Source organism: Miscanthus floridulus, chromosome 19 (genome assembly GCF_019320115.1).
Source record: "Miscanthus floridulus cultivar M001 chromosome 19, ASM1932011v1, whole genome shotgun sequence".
Lineage (NCBI taxonomy): Eukaryota > Viridiplantae > Streptophyta > Magnoliopsida > Poales > Poaceae > Miscanthus > Miscanthus floridulus.
This window is the reverse complement of record NC_089598.1, coordinates 101,745,693-101,764,789: the sequence shown is the minus strand read 5'-3', so window position 1 is coordinate 101,764,789 and position 19,097 is coordinate 101,745,693. Positions and strand designations below refer to the sequence as shown.

General features: G+C 42.8%; 3 protein-coding genes across 23 annotated transcripts; all 3 read right to left on the bottom strand.

Moving 5' to 3' along the window:
* Positions 1–268: 268 nt before the first annotated feature.
* LOC136529459 (uncharacterized) lies at positions 269–2,577 on the bottom strand. 2 transcript variants are annotated; one of them, XM_066522539.1, is made up of 8 exons: positions 2,263–2,577; positions 2,108–2,185; positions 1,918–2,001; positions 1,588–1,667; positions 1,403–1,459; positions 1,059–1,325; positions 844–954; positions 269–712 (listed from the first exon to the last, which is right to left on the bottom strand). In XM_066522539.1, exons 4-8 carry the CDS (start codon positions 1,588–1,590, stop codon positions 707–709), a joined length of 444 nt encoding a protein of 147 aa, XP_066378636.1. In that variant the 5' UTR covers positions 1,591–1,667; positions 1,918–2,001; positions 2,108–2,185; positions 2,263–2,577; the 3' UTR covers positions 269–706. The 2 variants fall into 2 exon arrangements, with proteins under 2 accessions (XP_066378636.1, XP_066378635.1); XM_066522538.1 differs by lacking the exons at positions 269–712; positions 844–954; positions 1,059–1,325 and having other exon boundaries at positions 1,367–1,459.
* A 3,217-nt stretch (positions 2,578–5,794) lies between these two features.
* LOC136529040 (uncharacterized) lies at positions 5,795–10,437 on the bottom strand. Of its 19 annotated transcripts, none has more exons than XM_066522080.1 (9): positions 10,309–10,437; positions 10,136–10,226; positions 9,236–10,060; positions 8,990–9,148; positions 7,712–7,852; positions 7,175–7,222; positions 6,951–7,085; positions 6,779–6,885; positions 5,795–6,287 (listed from the first exon to the last, which is right to left on the bottom strand). In XM_066522080.1, exons 5-9 carry the CDS (start codon positions 7,766–7,768, stop codon positions 6,272–6,274), a joined length of 363 nt encoding a protein of 120 aa, XP_066378177.1. In that variant the 5' UTR covers positions 7,769–7,852; positions 8,990–9,148; positions 9,236–10,060; positions 10,136–10,226; positions 10,309–10,437; the 3' UTR covers positions 5,795–6,271. The 19 variants fall into 19 exon arrangements, 12 of the variants coding, with proteins under 12 accessions (XP_066378177.1, XP_066378179.1, XP_066378178.1 ...); XM_066522082.1 differs by having other exon boundaries at positions 10,141–10,226; XM_066522081.1 differs by adding an exon at positions 8,804–8,890 and having other exon boundaries at positions 10,136–10,425.
* Positions 10,438–10,841: 404 nt separating this feature from the next.
* On the bottom strand, positions 10,842–18,887 carry LOC136529039 (uncharacterized). 2 transcript variants are annotated; one of them, XM_066522077.1, is made up of 16 exons: positions 18,785–18,887; positions 18,556–18,702; positions 16,675–16,779; positions 16,508–16,579; positions 16,361–16,432; positions 16,037–16,273; positions 15,442–15,549; positions 15,247–15,360; positions 15,002–15,106; positions 13,289–13,357; positions 13,062–13,174; positions 12,558–12,641; positions 12,356–12,452; positions 12,090–12,209; positions 11,794–11,978; positions 10,842–11,478 (listed from the first exon to the last, which is right to left on the bottom strand). In XM_066522077.1, exons 2-16 carry the CDS (start codon positions 18,649–18,651, stop codon positions 11,190–11,192), a joined length of 1,866 nt encoding a protein of 621 aa, XP_066378174.1. In that variant the 5' UTR covers positions 18,652–18,702; positions 18,785–18,887; the 3' UTR covers positions 10,842–11,189. The 2 variants fall into 2 exon arrangements, with proteins under 2 accessions (XP_066378174.1, XP_066378175.1); XM_066522078.1 differs by lacking the exon at positions 11,794–11,978 and having other exon boundaries at positions 11,320–11,478.
* Positions 18,888–19,097: the final 210 nt, after the last annotated feature.

Here is a 19,097-nt window from a genome sequence, read left to right as displayed (position 1 = left end):
TAATACGAGCTGCTTCCTGTGTTTTCATTGTGTCTGCTCTGCTCATTGGGATGTCAAATTGTCTCTAATGTATAACATACCTGGGCTCGTTTTTGTCTGGTCATTTGAGTCGGGCTATGACTCAACCATCTGAATTCAGTTTACCTCGTGTTGTCTTATTAATTATCATCAGTTAACAAGTTGTTGTCTGTAGCTAAGCATCAAACAAACCATCTTAGCTCGATCAGTTTCTTAACTCTGACGAATCTCTGCACTATTATTAATTTTTTTTCCCCGTTTCTTAGCTCGATCAGTTTCTGACTCATTGTATTGTACTTTGTTTCCATGGAACAGATCTGCTCCCCTCCTAGCCAGAACAAGATGGTGATCGTGCCCAGGCCGGAACAAAGCTACTTCAAGCAGGGCCTTATCTATCTACTAGTAGCAGTAGTGTTGTTTGGTCTGTTGCTTTGTCTTCCATGTCTAGTGTTGTGATGGCATGACTATCAGTAGCACAAAGTGTGACTTTTAACTAGGGTGAACACAAGTTAAGGACTCACATAAGTGTGTAACACTTGCACACTGTTTGGCCCGGCAGTGACCATAATATTCCTCTAAGTCAATGTGCAAAGCAACCGAAGTACCCAATCCATCCTTTTCCGGCTCAAGTTGTCTTGACGGCTTCACGCAAAGAAAAGACAACTCCTCAATACTCTTGCCCATTTTATTATTCCTGCAACAATATACATCACGACGGCATTCATCATTGCAAGTTGCAACAAAGTCAAAGCTAGGCATAGCAAAGAGATAAAATGTGTTGCTAATGAGAAGAGAAATAAACTGGACATCATATTTCTTATTAACCTTGGATGTTAGGTACTTCAGTGCAAGCTTGCGACCTTCAATAAGCTGAAAAATATATACGGTTGCATGGTCAAGGCCATACTGGAGCATCGTAGTCACAATCTGTTGAAGCTACCGAAGTTTGGATGCACAAGGGGTTAGTAGTTAACAATATCATTGAGACAACAAATTCGGTTAAAGATGATGGCAAGTAAATCTATGGACAAAAGATGTACCTTTTGTTCCGTAATCCTTGCAACTTCATCTTCCAAATTATTCACCTTCTTATAAAACTCTTGGGAATATGTATCCATATGATGGGTGATTTTGTTTTTCAAATGACCATCTTTGAGCTTAGTCACGGTATCTTGAACTAAGATATGACAAATTGCCCCCAAGCCTCTAAGAGCACCAAGAAACGAGAGAGTGGTTTCTGTCCCGATCTTCTTGTGGTAAGCATCACCGGCAACATTATAAAGTATAGTTGCATATGTCCTAACCATCTATATTATAGAGATAAGAAGATCATTAAGTTCACAAGTGTTATCTAAAGTGGCATGAACCTGGTAGTGAAGGTTACCTGATTTGTTGTATGTTGAGAAAATTCTATTGTACCAGGGCCGTCATGTGCAATATCCTAGGTGGTTTTAAAACAACCGATGGATGTGGCAAGTTAAGAAAATCAAAATAATTATTGCATACTGTGCCTATATATAAAATAAAGGAGCAAAAAAAATATATAGTTGGACACTTAGGCCCACTTACCATGACCTTGGAAGCCAAATCCAAAGCTTCCTCTGTGCTCTTGAGCAAACTATTTTCGCCACTACCCTTTCATTCTTATTCTACAGCAGATAAACAAAGAGGAAAAGATAATGAGATATCTAGTCTTTGGAAACTCGCTCGACCTTGCTTTACAAACATGTCTTAAATCCAATATGTAAAGAATGCTAATGACATCAGATTAAAAAAAACTAATAAACTTAGCGGTTCGTTTTCAACATTGAACAATTAAAATTTTATATACTAGTGTAGTAGTAACAAAGCAATTTGTCGGACTTGTTCCAACGTGATTGAGATTCAAACAGAACTAACCCGACCGTCAGCTGAACGACACAACTTCAGCCAGTAGTCAGAAATTCGTTCCTTCTCCTTAAGGAACATATCAGGAGGCACCCGCTGTGATATATAAAACAGTGACATGCGTCAGAACTAATAACAAAGTCAAACATACCTAACAATACGAAATTACTAGTGGTTGATAACCATCGCCAGAAACACTTACCACGCCCATAGCAGCTAAAAGTGCCTGTTTGTAGTTGAGTAGCTCCTCCACCAAGGGGTAGTTCTGCTGGGTCGCGGCCTGGAGGAACAACAGGAAACAAACGGAAAGATAAGTTCCAGCACTCGAAGAGATCGATCTGTTCTGCACAGGCTTACCTCATCGGGATCGTGGTTCTCTGGCTCCGGATCTGGCTCATTGAGTCGATCGGCGCGCTTCTCGCAGTGGGAGCGAAACGAGTCGCGCGTGCGGGCCTGCAACTTAACCGGCGCCGACGAGGGGCCTCGCCGGCCCAGCGGATGGGCATTCATGGCCCCGTGGAACGGCCGCGAGATACGGGACGCGGCGGCCACGGCCGCGGGGGGAGGCGCACGCAGCGGGAGCGCGGCCATGGCTTGTGAATTCTCGAGATCAGAGAGAAGGGGGCCGGGGAGAACACCGAGTTTACTTCGGATCTCGAAGGTATATGGAGTATGCAGTAACGTGACGGTTGGCCGGTATCCAACTGAAAACTTTGGTTGTTAAAAAAAAAAGGAAACTTTGGTTGTTAAAAAAAAACTGAAAACTTTGGTATGAATACCGGAGCCTTGGCTGGCGACCGACTCTACGACTCAACCTTGGCGCAGTCTAATCAAAATTCCAACTCTACGTGACACAGGTTTTATAACTTGTGTGATAATCGGTCTGTTCGTTAGTTGGTTTCTTGGCTGATAAGTCTGACGGGTGCTGGTTTGTTATGAGAGAAAAATACTGTTGGCTGGCTGTGACTGAAACCAACACACGAACAGGCTGATTAATGAGTAGTAGTAGAACTCTCTATATGTCAACAAAAAGTTAATTAATCATATCAAATCATATTTTTTTTCTAAGATATGATTTTTCTAAGATATATTAATTATATCAAATCATATTTTTTTGTGGAATTAAATGAAGATAATTTTTATATGAAAATTATAGATCTCGACGAGATCTACAACTTTCTAGTTTTGAGTTTTTTCATTTGAAGTCGTTAAGATGCTAAAAAAAATTAATAACATATTTACACTTCAACTTTTCACACCTGCAGTTTGACGGCGTTAGAGCCCAAACTGACGACAGTGGCATGGAGGGCACAAAAAAGTTTAAGCAGTGGCGCTGAAGACTGCTGAACTTTTTCAAGAGCTTATAGAGCATTGCGATCTTTTTTAATGGCACACAAAGAATCCCCCCAATCTTGTTCTTGCCCAGTTTAAGAACCTGCGTGGAATGCCATGTCTTGGAAAAAAACAGAGGCTTTCACCCGTGTGTTATTATAAAAAATAGTAATTATTCACGGGCCATTAAAAAGTTTAATCGCTTACAGGTGCTATTGAACTCTTTTGTCCTCCGTACTATTACGTGTTCATTTTAGCCCTTGTTTAGTTCCACCTCAACTTCTAAAAAGTTGCTACAGTACCTGTCACATCGAATGTTTGCGGCCCGTGCATGGAGCATTAAATGTAGACGAAAAGAAAAACTAATTGCACAGTTTGGTGGGAAATTACGAGACGAACGTTTTGAGTCTAATTAGCCCATGTTTGAACACTATTTGCCAAATAAAAACAAACGTGCTACAGTAGCTCCAAAATCCAAATTCCTACGACTAAACACAGCCTTATTTGGTTTTCACGGTTTAGATGCTGGACAGGTGGGACCGATCAATAAAATTATCCATAATACCCCGGTGCTGTCTCTCTCTCCCAACCCTATCTCTCTCCGTAGCCCTTTCTGGCGGCGGCGGCCGTCTCAGCGCGAAGCGTGGACAAGGTCAGGAACGCGCTCGCTGCCCGGCACATCAAGCTGGGCCTCGACCGCGTCCTGCTGCTCGCGGCGACGCGGCGTGTGCGCTCTCGGGTGCGTACATCGGCGTGTTGAACGCCTGCAGCCTCGCCGGGTTGCTCGACGGGAACGGGCTGCGGTGCTTCGACCACATGCTGCTGGAGTACAAGGTCACACCCAACGCGCAGCGCTATGGCTGCATGGTGGACCTGATGACCGGCGCCGGAAGGCTGGACGGACGCGCGCTCATCTCGGCTCGGTGGGGCCCGTAGGCTGTAGGTGCGCGGTGACCACTGCCAGCGGCCGTGGGCGATGGATGCGTCCGCGTGCGGCATGTGACGGCCGCTTCCCTCTACGTGCCTTTCGTTGCTCGTCAACATGCTACATCCGATCTGAGCCGACCGTGCGCCTGCACGGTGGCGTGCTCGTCAAATGCATAAGCAGGTTCGCTGCACATCTGATTGTTTCTGTCGCTTTTTCCGTCTCACGATCCATGTTTTACAACTTGTTGTTATCAAGTAAGAGGGTGTACGTATGCATACATGATACATGTTCTACAGCACATTTGCAAACAAAACTTACACTGCAATCAGCAACAAGCGTGCAGTGTATCGTCATCGGTCGGTAGGATCGTCGACGTGCGTTCCATGCGGCCTAGCTAGCAGTGACTGCCGGCCGCGGTTTAGCCGCGCGGCGGCGGCGATGGACGCGCCCACCCCGCCTGGCCACGTCGGGGTCGCTGCGCACCTCCGCGCCCACTACCCGCTCCACCTCCTTGTCCGCGCCCTCTGCCTCGCCGTTGCGTCCTGCTTGGGACAAACCGATGGGTCGCCAGCTTAATTTGACTATCATAGCACATGCGAGGAAGGACGTGTGGCGAACCGCGAGGACGGAATGGCTCGGAGGAAAAAAAAAAGTTTAGACCAACGACACCTATGACCGCTCAGATTTTTTTAGTGACTCATAGGTAATTACTAACTTTTATAATGACATACAGGTAAAGGACTAAAAAAAACCCTAGGTTGTCGACAGAGAAACTCTCCTGCTTCAAAGAGTCCATCCTGATAAAGAGTTTCAAGATTATTCTTTTAAGAATATTCACGACAGTCTAATTTTATGGTATTCCTTCATTTGTGAGATCCACAAAACTCCTAGAGAATCTGCTATATGAGGTTGGTGCCATTTGATTTAGACCCGATTTCACCAAATCACCGGCCGACATCTATGGGTTTTTGAGCAATTTATGTATGTTCAAGCCAAACTTGACATCACCAAGAAGGCGGTCGATAGAGTCCAGGTTGAGTCTGAAGCAACACAGTGCGAGATGAAGCTCCCCACCCGACTCGTCTGGATCAAATCCCTCAACAAGGGCTCAACAGGGATTTGCTCCGGACGAGTCAACGAGAGGCTGTTAGGCGGAGCGTGGTTGACACAGATTCCGCGCAGTTGTAAACCGACTACGTTACTGGCTGCCCATCGGCAACTGTTTCCACATTCTAAGCGCAGTCCCAATAAAAGAAACTAGTAGTTTCTATAACATAGGATACCACACCAAAAAAGTACTGCTTTCCAACCCATGGTTTCTATGAGTAATAACTATTTTCTCTTTCTCTCTCCCAACTCTATCTTTTCCTCCAATGGGAATGCGACACGAGCTCCCTAGAAACTAGTGGTTTCTCTCCAATGGCGACTTCATGGTTTCTTGCTGCATTAGGTCAAGAGTAGACCTGGTTTCTTCATGAAGAAACCATTTCTATGATTTTTGCTCTCTTTCTTCATTAATTACGTTGCCATGTCAGCGTTTTGCCTACGTGGCAAGTCATTTAATGTGGATAGAAACCATCATCAATGCACCATTGGGACTACCCTAACATTAGACCATTGATGTCCCCAAGAGAATACTTTCGGTGAACCATTTCAAGTCATAACACATTGTCTTTAATACACATCCCTGAGGGGTGCCAACCAAGTATACAATCACAAAACCATTTCCCACAATGTGCCCTGAAACACATATACACTCTGCATTTCACCCCAAATGGTACCCTACAAACTGCAGAATAATGGGTAAGCTCCGGTATCTGTTTGATCGTCATCCCCTGGTTCCTTCTTGGCACGTGCAACTTCATAGCATCTGGCTTTGTCATCATCAGTCAAGTAAAGAGCTGACTAGAACAGAATAGTGATGGCCAGCTATGATGGAGGGCTCACGGAAGGTCTGATCCTCGCAGGCATGCTGCTGAACTCACTGTTTGTAGCCAGTGGATGGTAGAAAGTGCGGTGCGGTGTTATGGACATCTTATTCATCGAATACTCAATGTCATCGCCATTGTTAAACTTGTTCAAATGTCACAAAATGCCAGATCCATGTCACTGTTTCATATACCTGTAGGATAAGGAAAATGGTTAGTAGCATGAGGAGTATGCAAGACACTTATTAAATCTGTCATAATAGCACAAAAAAGATTTGGTATCATAGGTAGCATGGGTCTAGATAAATGATCATGCCTCCGAACATATCTGAAATGGATCGCTTCTGTCAACAAATTCTGAAAGTTTTTGACTGAAGTGATCGGCGCTATATGTTCTGCACTGATAGTGGAAAAAGTAAAAGGGTAGTGCAACTAACTGGGACAATTTTATTTATGTAAGAAAACCCAAAGTGCACGAAGCAAATAGATCTGTCTGTTAAAAAATAAAATGAAACATAGATGCTAGCTGAGGAAGTAGGTTTGGCCTGGAAAATCATTTATTTTTGCTTTAGTTTAAAGACGGAATTATATTTTTGATGTATGGTCTCAACAGTATCAACAATAATGAGTTCTCAAATCCTGCTGACTATAAATACAGCTGAATAGGGATAGGACATTGGTTTACCTTGCCAGTGTCAATATTATCTTCAAATTGCTCTGTGCGGACGCACTCAACATTTTTTTGTGACCTACTCGTAATGGGATTTTAAAATTTAGGAAAAGCCAGTCTATCTGCATGCAAAATATGTTGTATAGGTAAAGGATTCTAAAAGGATAAAAGAGTATTTCTATCGTACGGAAGCAGCCTTCTGGAAATAAATGATGACCATATCAATGGCTCGAGCTATCAACTGAAGGAGGTCCCAGTGGATTTCATTGTCATGCTGATAAATATCTGGCTTAAAGAAAATCACATAAACAGATGTAGTTCCCTATACCGAAAGCACACATCAGTCCTATGCTTAAAAGAAACTGTAAGACAAAAGCAAAGGACAAACTAAGCACTTTTGTCTTAGGGTACCACAATTATATAGAGAACGTCAGCTTTGCTTCCAAGTAGAACGGTAGCCTGCAACAAGAGGACACACAATGCTAAGAGTCTCGTCAATGATCTACAGGAAATCACAACCTTACGCAGTGGCAGCTTGTAAAATCTCTAAATCTCTTCAAAAATGTCAACAGGGCAACTAAAATCATAGGCACAGCAAACAAAACTAAAATCTGGCAGATTGTTCATGGAAGTCAATATTGCAACCACATAATTTACTGAAACGCCTTAGAATAGTGACACCAAAATATGAGATGCTCAATCTCTGGCTTGTTGAGCTCAGAAGTCTCATAGCATTAATAAACAGGATATGCCTAGGCAAAAGACAACCCACAGGAAGTTAGCATATCAAATGCCGGAAGATAAATGGCATGTTAAAACGTATATACTGTGACAAAAGCATGTTCTTATACAATAAGCTGACATTTCAGTAAAAAATATTTAGTTTCTTTGTCCCTCTATTCACTAATAAGCCACAAAAATAACAACTTACGATGTTCAGGTTATTACCTTATTGCAGCGAACCTTGAAATTGAAATGAGGTGCTGTTGTTTTTCCGGCAAGCATGGTACGACCATGCACCTGGTAAATGATGTGTTCCCCAACGTTAGCTATCTACACTGCATGAAGTGGCATATTTTTTGGATCGATCTGTAAGTAAAAAACAACATTCAGAGTGCATAAAGCTGGTGCTAATGAGATTAGTGACATCAAATTATAAAAATTGTGAGCCATATATAGGAGTGTGCTGAGAACAAAATCCATTTGAGATAATAGTACATGAAAAAATGAAGACAATTACTATTGTTAAAAGGCACATCTGAAGAATTTTTTGTTTGGTAATTTATACATACATTACATGTGAGACAACAGTTTATATACACCCAGTTTCTATTTGGATAGCCTCAAAAGCCGGTAACTCCAACCACTTTGTAGGGTTAATGGCACTGCTAATCATGTAGCTGAGGTTTTAGTCCAGTTTTGGTAACAGGAATGGCGATATAGCTTAAAACTTTAGCAGAACGTAGGAAGAGCATGTTCTGTTGCATAAGACAAGCGGCAACATGAGCTATGAAAATGGCAATGCTTCAGCAGCCCGTACACACAGACCTCCATGAATGTAAATAGCCACGCAAAGGTAGCACACCAAGGCAATTAGAGACAAAGTATCTGAATTGTAGCAGCCTATAAGCACAAGATGCAAAACTTTGAAGGAAACTAACATACTCTCGTAAGCCTTTCAATGCAACCACAGAATATTTTGGAAGCAATACACCAAATTAATGGTAGAGGTATCAATTAATAATTCAAAAGTCTAGTCATAAGGCATTCTCAAACGTCCAAAAAACCTAGGCTGAAGCATTGATGCTTGAAACCAATACAGATTGTAAAAAGGGGCCCTTGACATATAAGGAAAAACTAACACTCAGATTCATGTTCAAGTTCAGGTTTAGAAGCTAGCATGTATGGTTTAGCATCCTAACAAATGACCTAGAGCAGCATGTAAGGTTAGCACCGTGTAATTTATTAGAGAAGAAATAGTAATGAGCTCTGGAGGATGAGCAAATCTGTAGCTAAATAACAGAAGGAAGATGGACATACATGTGCAGACGGATATGTATCTATAGCCGTAGGACAGGCACAATAGATATGGCCATCAAAAGGAATAACCCATAATAGCAGGTAGTACTACATGCATAGAAGTAGATGGCATAAACAATATACATATTATAGAATATCAAGTAAATTTAGGCATTTTGTTGCATATTCCTTTATTTGACTGAGTACCTGTTTGTATTATGGAGAGACCATCTGAGCATGTCTACTTTAACATGTGCCAATAGCTTCAAGATGGGCTAACCGGCTGAGTGAATTTGGATACATCACTTGCTTCATCATCAACCTCTATGCAATAACGAACTCTCGTGAGTAGTAGTCTGGTTGCTCCTATTCGAAATGAGGAACGAAGGACATTACCAACCACATACAATAAACCTAAGATTAGATAAACTTCCAAAGCAAGAAAACACTGACCTTTGTTGTATTTCTTCCTCAGGCTTGCAGCTACAGGTACTCCAATTAATTGAGTTGAAAGGGGACCAATGCACATAATTGAACCGAAAACTCAAACAAACAGAAGAGCCAAAAGCCTAAGAACATAATTGTTGGGAATAGGGCATGCGCTCAGAACTAACAATATATAATCTGTTGTCACAACCAACGATCATAGACAATGATCACAAGGCCAGAATGAACAAAGAATATATCTATCACTCTTCGGGCAATAAACACAAGCTCAGTCAACGCAATTATGTGTTTATTGACATCATAGGCAATGATCATAAGCAAGTGTGGGTGGAAAACCAAAGGAAATCATGAGAGCACAGAAAGGAGGAAATCATCACTCTCACTAGTACCTCCAAACTTAGAATAGATAAGAGGAAACGCCAAAAAAAAGGAACAACCAATTGACCATCACCCCAACTATCATGGAACAGGTAAAAAGAGATGACAAAAATAGAATTTAGAGTTCATGATCATTGGCTCATACGTCATGTATAAAAGAAAGGAAGAGCAATCATTGTATCAAATACTAAACATAATTTATGGTGTAATCATCACAGCAGCAGCACATTCCCTCAAAGTAAAATGTTACAGGAAGAGAAAAGTGTATTCATCATTGCAAGTGACCAAACTGCAAAGAGTAAACCAGAAATCACCAGGAATGCAGTATAGATAGTGTCATTTTTTATCGTACACTGAGACCTGAAACAAATACCATCGACAACGTCACATGCTCAGATCCATGGCACAACAGTTGCCTGCTCTCAAGACCCACCGAACCGAGTAGGCCACTCCCTACACAACACAAAACAATTTGTATTAACATATATCGTTTGGTGAGAACAACAATAGATCTATGGTGAAACTGACCTTGCCTTGTTCGTTTGCCTCCTTTCACCAAGATTCCCCCTCCAAATGTCACATGCAGTGAAAAATAATGCAAGGGAGCAACATCACCGCACTGAGGTAAGGAGAGAGAGAAGGGTAAGTGGAGCGAACCGACGAGCCGATGACACGAGGAACAGCGGAGCCGCGTGAGGCACCTGCACCAGGCCGCACGGGGCGGGGGTGGGGAGGAGTCGTGGCCCACATCAGTGGCCATGCTGCGCCGCCGGCACCGTGTTGTGCGGAGGTCCCTTGCGGGGGGGGGGGGGGGGGGGGGGGGGGGGCCGCCGGGCGTGCTCGCGCCGCTGTGCCGCACAGGGGTGGGGGGCGCAGTCTCCACGGCCGGTCACAGCACGGGGATCCACCGGCGCCCGCTGCCGGGTGGCACGCCGCCATGTCGGGAGCGAAGGCGAGAGAGAGAGATGCGCTCGCCGCGCGGGAGAGGACAGTGGCTGCGCCCAGCGCTAAGGCCTGGCCGCGCCGATACGCCAGAGGACGGCCGCCACGCCTATCCGGCCGGTGCGCCACCAGATCTAGAGGGAGGGAGAGAAACAGAGGCAGGGGAGAGAGAGAGTAAGGGGCGAGAAGACGGTGGCCTCAGTAGATATTTTTTTAGCCGCACATGTAGAGGTGACGTACAGGAGGTAACAAGGGATCTGGACGTCCAAGCTACGATAACAGACCAAAATAATTTTGCTACCGTGGATGGCCTTAGCATCGGCCAAACCAAACTGTAGATTTCACGTCATAACAGTCTTTAATACACATCCCTGAGGGGTGCCAACCAAGTATACAATCACAAAACCATTTTCCACAATGTGCCCTGAAACACATATACACTCTGCATTTCACCCCAAATGGTACCCTACAAACTGCAGAATAATGGGTTTTGACCCTACTAACAACTACAATCGAAAGCTCCGGTATCTGTTTGATCGTCATCCCCTGGTTCCTTCTTGGCACGTGCAACTTCATAGCATCTGGCTTTGTCATCATCAGTCAAGTAAAGAGCTGACTAGAACAGAATAGTGATGGCCAGCTATGGTGGAGGGCTCACGGAAGGTCTGATCCTCGCAGGCATGCTGCTGAACTCACTGTTTGTAGCCAGTGGATGGTAGAAAGTGCGGTGCGGTGTTATGGACATCTTATTCATCGAATACTCAATGTCATCGTCATTGTTAAAATCTATTTCAAAGTGATCATCCAAGCTGCCCACATTCATTCCGGGTGCGTCAATGTCGGCAAGCTCGTCGTCGTCCTCGTCGCTGTTGTTGTTACTGTATGTCGTCTTGACGAAGGACCAGAACTCAAAATTTGGGCGTATATATCTGCAAGGATACAATGGATCATCAGGCAGGAAACACTAATATACACTAATTACAAGGATAATTAGCTTCTGAATTAAAACACCACTCAGACGATGCTGGTTGAGCTCATAATAAGTAGAAAAAAGAGGACCCAGCAATAGGAATTAAAATTTCTATCAATTTCTGGTATAGATGTTATAGCAATGGTATGACAACAGTTTTATAAAGTTCAGGATTGAATGATATGCAAATAACTATCCTCCAAGAGCACGCAATATAAGTAGAACATAATGACACTACAACTGGCTAAAAAGGCACTCTTATTGATATTCAAACCTGTCAGACTCTTTAAGCAGATATGGGTCAAATGGGAAGAACATGTCAAGCCTATTAAGTCCTCCAAATGCCTTCGATAGATCAGATTCAACTGCATCTTCATGTGTTGAATTCACAGATGCATGGAACAGACTTGCAGCCCTAGCCTGGCTCAAGAACTCATTCACTATTGAAGGCAAGCACACCTATAGCATCAAAAGGCATACCATTTACCACTATGTATTTATATAAAGGCAAAACACAAGTGCGTGGCTGCTAAAAGATACAGTGAAAGTGGTAGGAAGTGTGATACAGACCTTTAATGGCTCCAATGGGTGGGCCAAGATATTCTGGATTCGCATTTGAAAAAGTTGTAGTTTAAGATTTGGGTAGTCCATAATAGATCTTAACCGAAAGCATAGGACATACATCACAGCCTGCAGGTTAAGAAACATGGCAGAAAAAACATTCAGAAAGCATATGATGCTAGAACAGGAGCAGGGGTGATTGAGTAATAACATGCATTTGACCAACTTCTTCTCTTGCTTAGTTAAATATACATAGAGAATATGGCATAACAAACCTGGCAGCTAGCATAAAATAATTGATGTTTTATAGGATTGGCTGTCACCCCTTTGTCCAGCTGACAGCCACAATAGTCCCCACACCACTCCACTAACCTAAGCACATAACGTAACATAAATCTCAGATGTACAAAAGCATAAAATGTAGATACTGTGTGAGGTGTTCAAAACTAATATTTTGCAAGTTCAGAGTGTAGCCACCTTTTGAGTATAGCAACAACTGTATTTACGGAAATGAACCTTGCCCGGGACAGATAGCTTCCAACATATGAAACTGCAGACATTCTGCACTTAGAGAAACAAATGTGATCATTGGCATTTCTTTAATCGTCAATTCACACAGGTTGTGTATTAGGTTAGCAACAAATCGATCTCAGAACAAAATATGCTAGTTATTTCGATCACTGAATCTCCTCCAATGATTATATTTGTAAGCCCAGACCTTTTTACCACAAGTGCAGTAAACTTTAGTGAAGATAGTATGTCTATAATAAATTATTCACACAGCTACGATGCCAAAATCTCCTAACTCTGTAAGGCAAAGTGTCAAAACAGAGCAAATAGTCAAGGCATGATTACAAGTTTACAACATGCAATGGTCATTATAGAGGTAAGGTTCAAACACTGGTGCCTCCAATCACCTAGATACACGACAGAAAGTTTCCCTACTGGATCTACTCCTTGCATAGCAAACAAGAGGCTTACCTAGTTATTGCATCCTCCTTTTTGTCCTTGTCAATAAAAATATCGGCAAGAAAAACAGCAAACCCATCACCGCAGATCTCTGGATACAGGGAACAAGCATAAAACATGATAAACTGCAAAAGTCAAAATAAATGTGTCAATCCAAGAGGGCAAGGCAGAAAGCAACTGAAAATAAAAGTTGGGTACTAAACATTGTGAATCTACTTTACAGAAGGTTAATCCTTAACCTGTGCAAATTTGGATTTGTGCACCCTTAGCACATGTGATTTAAATATAGCCTTCAAAGTGTTAAATTCCTGTCCAAGTCAAGACAAAACATGAGCAATATCAAAACAGAAGTGCTTATATGTGTTTACTTATCATTCACTCGTAAGTCATGAACTACCACAAAATAGAACATTTCTCAGACAGCATTAGATGAGTTGCAATTGACAATTATAAAAACACAATCTCGAAAGAATCAACCCTAAGGATAGAGCACAAAGTTAATGGCTGTACACAGCTCAGCTCTACAGCGTGCCTTTGTTTTGCATCCCAATCTGCATACCTTTACCTGGTTAGGGTCTTGGGTCCACTCAGGATGGTGCCTCTTGGATTATCTTGTGGGGTTGGGTTGGTCCGGTGGTCCTGACAGTTTCTACTAGCCAGGTTAAGTCAAATACAGGACCAAGACAAAGATCAAATTCCTCAGGGCCTGTTTGTTTCTGCTTTATATTGAGGATTCTGGTTCAAAAAGCTGAAACTAAATAAATGGGTGCTTTCTAAAAGCAGATGTTAGAATCCAACCACATTTACACCACAATCCACAAGTGCATCCCACCAGCTTACAACTTTTAACAACCCACATCTACAGCTAACTTTTAAGAATCCAAAGCTTAAAGACCTTGGATCACACCATATTAACACTAATAATCCTTAGTGAAAGAAGCTTTGGGTCAACAAACAAAGGCAGCAAAGGGAAGAGAAGCTTGAGCACAAAACACGATGCATCAATAAGCTAGAAAGGAGAGAAAGCTAAACAAAACTTTGAACGGTTATGAAATACATCTCGTCAACAAGGTGATGGCTGTTGCCGGTTACAGGATAGCCACTGTGTTAAGCTTCAAGCTGTCAGAGAAGCACATCCTGAGATGTCATGAAGCTACTGGCCATTGTCGAAGAAGACAACCATCCAGGAAGCCAACATCTAATACCCCTGAAGGAGAAGCTACCAGCCATACCCTTGAGGCCTTGTTTGGTTTGGTGGGGGGGATTGGAGGGGATTGAAGGGGGTTGAGGGCGACACTGAACAAAACCTGAAGAAGCTGCCGCCAGTGCAGTACATGCCACAAAGTAGCTGATGTCCCAATTTCTTTCTCCAATAACACTTTATATGGGATCGAGGGTCTCTGAGTTCCACTGGACTCCTCAGATGGGTTCGGCGGTTTATAACCACATCTAAATAAATCATAGCATCTCTTTCTCAAAATGGATCAGCCCTGTGTTGTAACTGCATACGCATGTTAGTTTGGTTTGGGTTTGGTGAGGGTAGCCAGGTTAACCTGAGGTTCTGAGCCATGAACAGTGGTACAAAATATTTTGTGGCAAATTTACAAGGGGGCGCGGTCTCCTCACATTGCACAGGCGAGGGTAAGGCTTGCCACTGACACCCTTCCCCAGACCCCGCACAGAGCGGGAGCTCTCTGCACTGGGTACGCCCTTTTTTTAAATTTACAAGGGGGGAAACAAAGAAACCATGCATACCTACATGGGCATATTCACATATATTTAACTAAAATTGCCATTAATAAATGACTGTAGCCCTTATTAACTTTTTGTAGCGATGTATCTATCAGTACTATAATTATGTTTTCATATTCTCAAATAGCATAAGTTATACCAAAAAAAAGATGACAAATGAAGGTTCAGTTTTTGAGTTAAGATTCCAGCCATGTGCTCACCTTAATTAGGCGATCAGGTTCTTCTGCGCGTGACTTGAGGTGCTCGCACACAACCACCATTAAACCATCAAGTTTCTCGGCACACACATTTCCTCCAAAAAGGACCTAACCAAAGTGCAGACAGTTCCTATTACACAACAACAACAACAACAACAAAGCCTTTAAGTCCCAAACAAGTTGGGGTAGACATTTCCTATTAGAAGTACTCAATTAGTAACGCAAAGAACATTCTAAATATGACAAACCTTTGTTCCTTCTTGACCAAGGTTATCTTCATCCTCATCCAAATCCTCAAGCTCCATGTCAAATATACCTTTGTTGTGTTCATCTTGAAGAATATCTTCCCATGTTATATTAACCTGCATAATTCCAATCAATCAATATGGGAAAAACCAGTTCCAAGATAGATTACCTAGCCATACAAAAGGAAAGGAGCATACATCCAATTCCGTAAGTAGATAAACAACTTTCTCCAACAATGACGGTCCAATGATGTCCCAAACGTCAGCATCAAGGCCCAACATGCACTCGACAAATGATACCATCTTCTGCAAAGACAATCCCAGAAGGTAAGATTGATTCTCATGACCAGTGTCAGTGGTGCATGTGTAAAAACTGCACAGCAGGAGTGTATGGACATGGTATTATTAAACAAACAGGCCCTCAGCAAGAAGACAAGTTTGTAAGATAGTGGACTGAAGAAAACATGTTAAGTACTAAAAACTGCATAAAGGCATCAAATCAAATAGCTATAACAGCACATAACTTTACGCTATGTTCAAACCGGGCGACTTTAGTTTGCATCCAATCTTTTAGTTAACACCCCCCCCCCCCCCCCCCCCCCCCCCCCCCCCAACCGAATAAAGAATCAGAGGAAAAAAAGGAGGCAAGGACAAAAACAGAGACATGGAGAGAGGTTATAGTTTTTCTGAACCATACGCATGTCCTATCAAGAATTCAAGTAAGTTGGGACTATCTGTAAACAGACACAGCAGCTAATGAAAAATTAGAATAGCCTACAGAAATAACACTTACAGCTTTGTTATCAAACAACTTTGGCATACTCCTATCTATTATATCCTTTAACATCCTTGGTGCTAAGGGCACAGTGTCAGAAATCTTTTTCAAACTCGCTTGCAACTGAGAGTAGATTTCTTCCTTCTTTGCAAGCCACCTTGGCTCCTCAATGTAACGAATAAGTGGTCCAGGTGGAGTGAAATTATTCACAAGCATCTGCAAACATTCTCTGAGGTACTGGTCTGCCACAGCAGCCTACACAAACACAGATCAATCAGAAACACACACACACACACACACACAAATGCAGAAAACTCTGGATATACAACTGAGGAAGTATACCAATCTGGTTATTAAATCCAAAAGCGCAACCCTTGTGTAGCTGTTTAAGTACCAGACGCACATGGTAAATATCTGAAAAAGAATAATTTTAGTAACATTTCATTCACTCGACAAAAACAAAGGAATGAGCACTATGGATTACATTACATTGTGTAGAAGTGCGTGATGATACATGGTGTCTATCTTGGATACTGCTTCTGATAGTGCCTTCAAAGTAGTCTGGAAAAAAGTAGGGCACAAGCATGAAACAGAACTAACGAATCAAGTGTGGAAAGGTGGACAAGCTAAAATAGGGTTAAGAGTTAAGAACTTACAACAAACATAGCCTCGTCATCACTACTCCTTTTCTTGGTAGGGTCTACAAGGCCTAGCAGGATATCATATTGATCTTTGTCCCTTAGGTCAATTAAAAATGGATCCTAAATGATAGATCGACATGTTAATACCTTTACATTGTACTATTCTATAAGTAACTCAGGAATTTATTAAAGTAGACAATAGAATTTTGCTCTGAAGTTCTCATAAATCCTTGTTTGGATGACATCAATAGCAAAATGAGAAATGGAATGAATTCCTTAATGTAGGGGACTGAGTAAAGGCAGTGTACTCAAATCAGCAGACTGAGCTCAGACAAGAAAGGAAAATTTTACACGACATACACTGTTGCTAAATAATTTATGTATTTTGGGTTCTATTTTTTTAAATGACAAGGCATTACTCCAGTCTCCATGAAGTACATAGCTACAAGAAGCAAAAAGAACACGACTATTACCTACTCTCTAAGAAAGGCAAATAAACACTGCAGGTACTTTCATTTGTCCACCTGTTAAAACATGTATTGTGTACAAGCTTCCTTAATATAGTGGTTTTGAGGTGTAAAAAGCAGAAGAATCCTGTATTTGCTAATTAAACACCCGCAATTTGAAAATGATCACCTTTCAATTTCCCTAACTCCACACCTCACATGCATCTGGCGAATTTGGCCATGTCTTCACCAGTTCACCAGCAAGCTTTAGTTTCAAACTTGAAAGCAGGAATATAAAGTTCACTGCAGGTCTCGGCTTTGTTCTGGAGAATATGTTTTCCATAACAAGATAAGTGAATGCATTATTGCTCTTGTTATTCAGACCGCAAAACTTTAATGTTTAACAAATCTATCAACAGAAACTGGCAAAAGATGTATGTCATTTAATTAGTTGTTAACCTCTAGCAGATAGGAGCAATTTAGACCAGAGATCTACAGAACTGATATGAAGGGCAGGCCTGGTGCAGTGGTGACAGCTGTCTCACTGAGTCACCAGGTCGTGGGTTCGAAGCAACCTCTCCGCAGATTTGCGGGGGGGAGGCTTGCCTCGGTTTTTCCCTTCCCCAGACCCCACTCATGTGGGAGCCTCCGGCACTGGGTCTGTCCGTTTTTTATCTACAGAACTGATACACAGGAGCGGAGGCTCATGGAGGGGAAACTGGGCCTCCCCTCCCTCCTCTGGGAGGGCAGTAACTCTGACATTAACTATAACATCCTATAATCCTCATGGATGCTTTGTAGGACTGCACCTATAGTCATGATTTGAGAAATTTGATAGGTAATACAGTAGTAGCTTTTGTAATTGCCCCTCCTTGCTTTTGGTCACCCTCCACCACTGCTGATACGAAACAAAAGCAGAGCCAGAGGGCAACAATTGGTGAATTTCTGGACTTGATAACAAACATACCAAATCCTCACTTGGTTTTGCTTTAGTGTGGTTATCCAGGGGATGCTTAGAAATTCTGAAGATCATGCCCTCCTTTCAAATTTGCAGGAGATACAATGGAGTCAGAAACTGCATCAGTAGTTTTTTTGGGGGTGCTTTCTCAATACAAGGTTTGGATACTGCACTTCTCTATATCACATTCTAACGTCCTAAATCCTAAGAAACCTTGGTGGGAGTACAAGCAGAGCTAGCATATTGCATTTGAATTTATAGTCCAAGTTCAGGGGGTGCAGGTGCACCAATTTACTTGCCAAGCTCCAAAATGAATGCTCAATAATTGAAGCAATGAAGTAAAGTATAGAAAGATTGGAGCTACAGAGTCTTAAGTACTTCCAACTTCCAAGCCCAACGAGAATACTATATCATCATCCAAAGCAAATAAGCCACCGAAATCAATGTCCTGTCATATTGCACGGCGAAGAGCTAAGGATGGAAGGTCCGTACCATCCGCACGGACTGCAGCACCTCCCCGACATACTGGAACGCCTCAGAGTCGCTGATGGTCACCTCCATATCGTCGTAGCCTTGCTCCGCCCCCATCACCAGTTACCCCCCAACACCTCCTCACAGGAAGAATCTCAGCGATGGAACCTACAGAAAACACAGACCGAATCAAGACGAATCCGGGGAAGGAGTGGAGGAAATTCGGGAGGAGGCGATCGGGGACACCCACCGGCTGTCTGTGAGGAGGGAGGCGGCGGCTGGCGGCGGCGTGGCGGGAGGTCTAGGGTTTTTTGTCGGAGCGAGTGAGAGGGGGAGCGCGTGTGGAAGGGGACGCAAAGTTTATTCGCGGCCAGTGAAACGCCGCGTCGGGGCTCGGGCGCGGCTCCGCCTAGCGGATCCTGTACGGGTTACGGATAATTGCCCGTGATCCCTGACCCGATTTGCTTATGGGCCGGGCGACCAGCGGTCCGGACCAAACCGGCCTCGATCAGAAAGATTGTTCCCGACTTAGAGGGTGCTCGATCACAAGACTAAACTTTCAT

Coding starts and splice junctions, on each gene's coding strand:
- LOC136529040 (XM_066522080.1), bottom strand. CDS start 7,768: ATGCTTGCCGGAAAAACAACAGCACCTCATTTCAATTTCAAGGTTCGC. Junction 7,223..7,711: donor TCAAGGTTCGCTGCAATAAG/GTAATAACCTGA, acceptor CTCTTGTTGCAG/GCTACCGTTCTACTTGGAAG. Junction 6,886..6,950: donor ATTTCCAGAAGGCTGCTTCC/GTACGATAGAAA, acceptor TTTTGCATGCAG/ATAGACTGGCTTTTCCTAAA.
- LOC136529459 (XM_066522538.1), bottom strand. CDS start 2,496: ATGGCCGCGCTCCCGCTGCGTGCGCCTCCCCCCGCGGCCGTGGCCGCC. Junction 2,002..2,107: donor TTTTAGCTGCTATGGGCGTG/GTAAGTGTTTCT, acceptor TATATATCACAG/CGGGTGCCTCCTGATATGTT. Junction 1,460..1,587: donor ATTTGGCTTCCAAGGTCATG/GTAAGTGGGCCT, acceptor AAAACCACCTAG/GATATTGCACATGACGGCCC.
- LOC136529039 (XM_066522077.1), bottom strand. CDS start 18,651: ATGGGGGCGGAGCAAGGCTACGACGATATGGAGGTGACCATCAGCGAC. Junction 15,550..16,036: donor AGTTGTTTGATAACAAAGCT/GTAAGTGTTATT, acceptor TTGTCTTTGCAG/AAGATGGTATCATTTGTCGA. Junction 15,107..15,246: donor TTGGTCAAGAAGGAACAAAG/GTTTGTCATATT, acceptor CACTTTGGTTAG/GTCCTTTTTGGAGGAAATGT.